General features: G+C 38.1%; 1 protein-coding gene across 1 annotated transcript in view; it reads right to left on the reverse strand.

Moving 5' to 3' along the window:
* Positions 1-6000, reverse strand: part of LOC107671180 (epithelial discoidin domain-containing receptor 1-like) — a 48281-nt gene that overhangs the window by 14853 nt on the left and 27428 nt on the right. The window contains exons 4-8 of the mRNA XM_016464061.1: positions 4175-4403; positions 3932-4079; positions 3699-3801; positions 2545-2731; positions 287-536 (exon numbers count right to left, since the gene is read on the reverse strand). Of these exons, the coding sequence (XP_016319547.1) occupies positions 287-536; positions 2545-2731; positions 3699-3801; positions 3932-4079; positions 4175-4403 (917 nt within the window). The remainder of the gene's footprint in view (positions 1-286; positions 537-2544; positions 2732-3698; positions 3802-3931; positions 4080-4174; positions 4404-6000) is intronic.

Here is a 6000-nt window from a genome sequence, read left to right on the forward strand (position 1 = left end):
TACACAACTCTCTAAAAAAATTCTCTGATAGGTCAATCGCAGCTCACCTTGGTCAATTGTTTTATATAATGACCGCCAAACTGTACTGTATAATAGAACAATTTCCTACAAAGCTGAGCAAAGCACTCTGTCTTCCCACTTAATAAAACAACTCAAATCAAACAGCCATGCAATATGTGCGATACATAATAAATTGCTACTATATACTTGAAAGTGGCTGCAGAACTGTAATGGCAATGAATCAGTGCACTTTGCTATGAGAGGTCAGGTGTTTGTGTGTTCATACTCGAATAGAAGCTTATCTCGCTGATGAGGAGCCAGCGGTCACTGAAAGAAAAACGGCAGCGGAGAATTTGCGCTGGTCGTCCTCCGAGTGGCAGTGAGATGGTGCGGGACGAAGGGTCGTGTAGGTCAGACAGCGGCACTTGAAGACTGAGCGCAGGCTCTGCCCACGGGCTCAGCAGACTGGCCTTAAACTCACACACCACTTCGTTGAACACCCGCACATGCTGAGTGTGTCTGTGATTACTGTGCACCTGAAACACAGACATTTAAAAACAACTATCTGCAAACAGACACTACAAGACTGCTGGGAACAAAAACAAGGAGCAGTGGAAACAACGGGCATCAGGGAGAAATAAACGGAAGTTATTACTCCACAAATGAAGAAAAAGGAAAGGTACAGGGAGCAAATGAAAGGTGGAAGGCTAGAACATATATAATGTGACAGGTTAGACATTAATGGTGCTGTTAGGTCAATGTGTAACTGCGCACATGTGTGCAAACCATAGACTGTATAAAAACATGGACGTAGTGTCCGTGACGTCACCCGTAGACGGTGCAAACGCTCACTGATACATAAAACAAAACAAACTGCTACAACAGCGGTGGAGGTTGATGCCAAAGCTATCATGTTGACACCTCATAAGTCTCTTTCTCTCTCTCTCACACACACACACACACACCTTGGTGGGAAATGATTTTGTAAACAAAATAAAGACTGTTCGAGTAAGTTTTAGAAGAAAATACTATTTCAGTCTTTCAACTTAAAAATCTCACATTTATTTTAATGTGTTACTTGCTTCTATTATTTGTGAAATTTATTAGCAAATTCAGAGTGAGAACTGTTTTAAAGTAAATCCTACACTGATTTATTCTCAATGTGTGGCAAACTTTGCACTGGAGTTCCTGAAGCAATGGGGGGTTGATTTGTACAGGAAACGTGCCGGTGAGACTGGTGGTATTCTGAAACGGCAGGAATACAGCCGGAAATACTCTAAACAAAGGTCTGAGAAAGTGAGCAGAGGGAGGCAACATAAATCATCTTGCAAAGGCATGCGAACAAGTGCTTGTTGTTATGGAAAATGTTTTAATAGGACACCTGGTCCTTTTTCTTAGTATCTTTTGGGAATCTGCTGCAAGACTTGCAGGAAGCAAACATTAGAGGAAGTGTTTAAAACACTGGGAAGCCACAGGAAAAACAGGGCGACATGGGAGGATGATGGCGTTTGTGAATTGTGTTAAGTCAGAGAGAAATAAGAGAGAATGCCCTCTCGAGACCAGAAAAAGCCAGAAGTGGTACAAACAAATCTGCATTCCTGGTCAGAAAGACCCTTAAAAAAATGACAATGCACTCACACAAACTCACATACACGCAAATAACAAACAACAGAAATAATTATGACGCCACAAATTGGATAACAAAACACTCGGATGCCACTCAGAATCACACACGACCACAAATGCAAAGCCACAGGCAGAAAGATGAACAAAAACAAACCAAATGTTCATTAAAGGGTTGAAGGATAATGACAGACTCCTGAGGGTGATTTACTGGGCAGATATACTGAGGCAGAACTTCATTGCTGTCCTACTAACTGACTGAGATGAATTCTGGGATAGCTTTTGCTGTCTTGCATAGTTGAAAGTTCAGGTTGAAGATGAATAGCAGATCATTTACTCGCCCTCATGCTGTTCCAAACCTGTATGACTTTTTTTTTTTTTAATCTGCAGAACACAAAATAAGATATTTCGCAAAAAAAATATTTTTTATGTCAATGGAATTTAATGTTATTTTGGACCCCAATGACTTTCAATGTATGAACAAAAACAGTTATTTTGTGTTCAGCAGAAGAAAGAAAGAAAGAGATGAAGATGAGCAAATGATGACAGAATGTTCAGTTTTTGAGTGAACTATCCTTTAAAATTTTTTTTTTCAGACACTTTGAATGTCTAAAAATCACCTCAGAAAAAGTTCTAGTATCATTTGTTTGCCTTGCTGTGATTTTTTTGGTTTTTTTTTTTATATCTAAAGCAATGAGATTAAGGTATTTAAAGTGTGACTTAAAGGTCCCATATTGTCAAAACTGAAATTTCCTGGCTTTTTTCACGATAACTGAGGTTTATGGGCTATTTAACTACCATATAAGTTTCAAAACAGTCAGTCCACAGTAAAATGCACACAAAATAAAACTCCAGAAAGGTGTACAATATTTGACCTTTAAATGTTCAAACATATTTTAGGTTGCTCGCACACATACTGACCTGCATGGTGTGAAAGACCCGTGTTTTCTCGAAGTGAAACTCAATGTCAACAGTGGGCTGGCCCAAGGTTTCCCGATTCCAGCCCACGTAATCATATCCCGGCCACACTCTCAGCTCTTTACTCTCCATGAAATCATTCCCACCTAAAACACCATCACACAACTGGCCCAATCCTCCGAACATCACCCTACGAAGAAGACAGAGACATTACAGCAGTGAAGGCATTAGGCATGTACACACACATACACACAGATGCATGTACTCACATACATGTTTGAATTTCCCATGCATACCCACATCTGGCTAGTGTCAAACTAGTTCTCCTCCATTAAAACACATCTGGGAATGTTTCTACACAATATTCGTCAACCCCACTTGACAGATACACATACATACATGAGAAAGGGCTCTGGACTTTAACATACATCACAGAAAATGAAGTCTGACAGGAGCAGGTGAGATTTGAGATGTTTACCTCAGCAAGTTCTCAACTGCTTGTTTCTGACACACAGCATGAAGCTAGGGTTGCAAACTGAGAAATGGTTCATTTTTTTCTGGTATTTTTTTCCAATATATGATTCAAATGTTTTGTTCCATCATCGGTTCTAGAATTTGCATTCTTCTACAGTTCTAAAATAGTTTGCAAGTCTGATTCCAAATGGACTCTGAGCCCGTTCTTTTTAGCGAATCAAAAACATACAAGCAAACAGTGTAGTCTAAACACTTTCTAAATGAATGACTCTCATGAGTCAGTATTTTAAGTGAATCAAACACATCCAGCTTACAACCTAAAAACAATTTTTGCAGTATGTTTCTCAAATTCAATTATTTTTTATTTATTTGTTTCTTTCTTTCTTTGTTATGCAATTCTTTGTTTATTTATGCCAGTGTTCATGTATTTGTCAATAATCATTGATTTCGGCCAAGGGAATCTTACAAACTCCATCCCTACTTAAACATACTTGTTTGTTGAACTCAACAAAATGATGATTGAAAAATTATATTTGATGGTTTCTACATCCTTTTTGTTACCAACATGTGTAGCACACACATGTACAATTTTCATGCAGATATGGAACACTTGCAGGGAGCATGAAATTCCATTCTTAAAAAATGAAAATAAACAAAGTTGCGTGTGTGTGTTTATACATTACCCTGCCTCTTTACTGCCATCATAGATGGAGTCATTAAGGTAGACAGGACTGCCTGATAGGTCCATCACATGACCCACAGGAGCGGTGTACGCCTTTAGCCCATCTAACAGAGAAGAAACACATCACTCAAAGGTAAACATCATTCCACTGCAAAATGTGCCTGATGTGAATGTAATGGAGTTGTGTGTGTGTGTGATCAGAATGATGGATTGCTTGTCATGTGTTGGACTCACCCTTCCAAACACAACCGTACAGTTCAACTCTTAGACACACGCTCATTACACGGTCTGCCAGCGGGTAGAAGCGCACCATGCGAGCTATGATGGGTGGACCCAGGTCCTTCAGGACCACGTCATATGTGTTCTCATTCCCTGACACCACCTGATCCAAAAACAGCACAGAAGAACTGTAAAATACCAAAAAAAATCCATATTCTGCTAACAAAACAGTTTAAAGTTCATACGAGGGTTACAAACCTCCTGTCCCCAGCGGTCCTTCCACATTATCCAGTGTCGTCCGTCACGAGAGTATCGCAGCCGGTAGCTACGTGCAAACTCCCGCCCGAGCCCGTCTGCGTGGCGACCCTGTGTGCCCACCAGAGACAGGAAATGAAGCTTGCGCAGATCCACCTGCAGGTACTCGGAGCTGCTGGGGAACACCGGACCAGCTGGACACCATGCCCCGTCCCCCTCTCCAGTACTCAACCTAGGACAGGACACAAAAATAAGCATTATGTACATGCTCAACTATATTGATCTAATATACATATATATACATAAAACAATTATAAATATATATATATATATATATGCACACACACACACACACACACACACACATATATACATATCTATATACACAAAACATTTAGGGATGTAACAAATAAAAAAAAATTACAAATACTTTAAATTTAGTCTACTACTGGCTAATGTTTTGATACTGTGACATTTTTATTATTATTTTTTATTACATTATTATACATTTTTTATTATTATTTTTACTATATTACAAAAATAATTATTTTTAAATTATTCTTTGTTTTGAATCATTTAAAATTTATATTTTTTTAATGAGAATTTGGTGGTACAATTAATTATCCTGAACAAAAATCTCAAACAAAACAAAAACACAATAACACACAACAAACCAAAACAAACAAAAGAAACAAGCAAAAGAAAAAACAAAACAAAAATAAATCACACAATTTGTAATTTCCTGGCAAAAAACAAACAAAACTCAGGCTAATGAGGTGATATGTGAGAGGTGAAGTCTGTGTGTAAACACCATTACCTGGTTTTGCTTTCTCACATGCCTCTAACACATACACACAACCATCTATTTTAACCAACATTTAGGCCATTTCCTCTTTTAAACTTCCTAACACACTTTCTTCACTCACAAACAAGTAATAGTCTGAGCTGTCGGCTGGCTCAGCATCAGTACTAAACGTTCCTCACTCATAGAAGAAAGAACAACACTGAATGTCCCTGCATTCAGCCACTGATATCACATAGGTGACGAGACACTGATGACAGACAGTGGAGACCACAAACACTCAAACGAAAAGAGAAATGCACCTGAAACAAGATATTCCAGTGAGGTGTGGGTACTGTCACCTCACTGAGAGCTCATTGTGACACAGCTGAGATCAAGAAACTGAGAGCAGTCTGAGATATTTCAGATTCATGACCTCAGAGTCACAGAGACACACGGATCAGTCTCAAAGACCCTTTCAAAAATCAAAATGAAATTTAGTCCACTTTGAAATGTTCTTTTGGCCAAGAATAGGACACTTAAACAAAAAGAGGCCATCAGAGTTCAGTCAAGTAAAATGATCAGTGTTGGTCCAGAGCCAATTTTCGAAATTGCAAGTGCAACAAAACTACAAACAAGGTTTGTTCCTGCAGAACATTCCACCTCTAACCAGTTAATAAAGTTTGTTTCTCTGTAATATTGTTTATTCTTTGGTAATTTAATCGGTGTTGCGGCTTTTCTTTTGTGAAGAGCGTTGGCTTGTTTTTCACTTTATATACAGAATTCAGCAGTCGTGTTGAGGAAGTAAAAATCCCATTCATTTACTCCACAGGGGAATTGATGCTTCACATTAACTTATAAACTGTTAAAGACAGACCTACTGTAAACTACATGGTTGTTAATTGATAGTATATGCATTATGTGCATTATTTCAACTTCTTTTTTTAATAATAGTGTTTAAAAGCAGACCAGGTGAAAAAAATAAAAATAAAATAAAAATGCATATATACATACATACATCATATATATATATATATATATATATATA

The sequence above is a fragment of the Sinocyclocheilus anshuiensis genome, unplaced genomic scaffold (genome assembly GCF_001515605.1).
Source record: "Sinocyclocheilus anshuiensis isolate Anshui unplaced genomic scaffold, SAMN03320099.WGS_v1.1 scaffold1286, whole genome shotgun sequence".
Classification (NCBI taxonomy): domain Eukaryota; kingdom Metazoa; phylum Chordata; class Actinopteri; order Cypriniformes; family Cyprinidae; genus Sinocyclocheilus; species Sinocyclocheilus anshuiensis.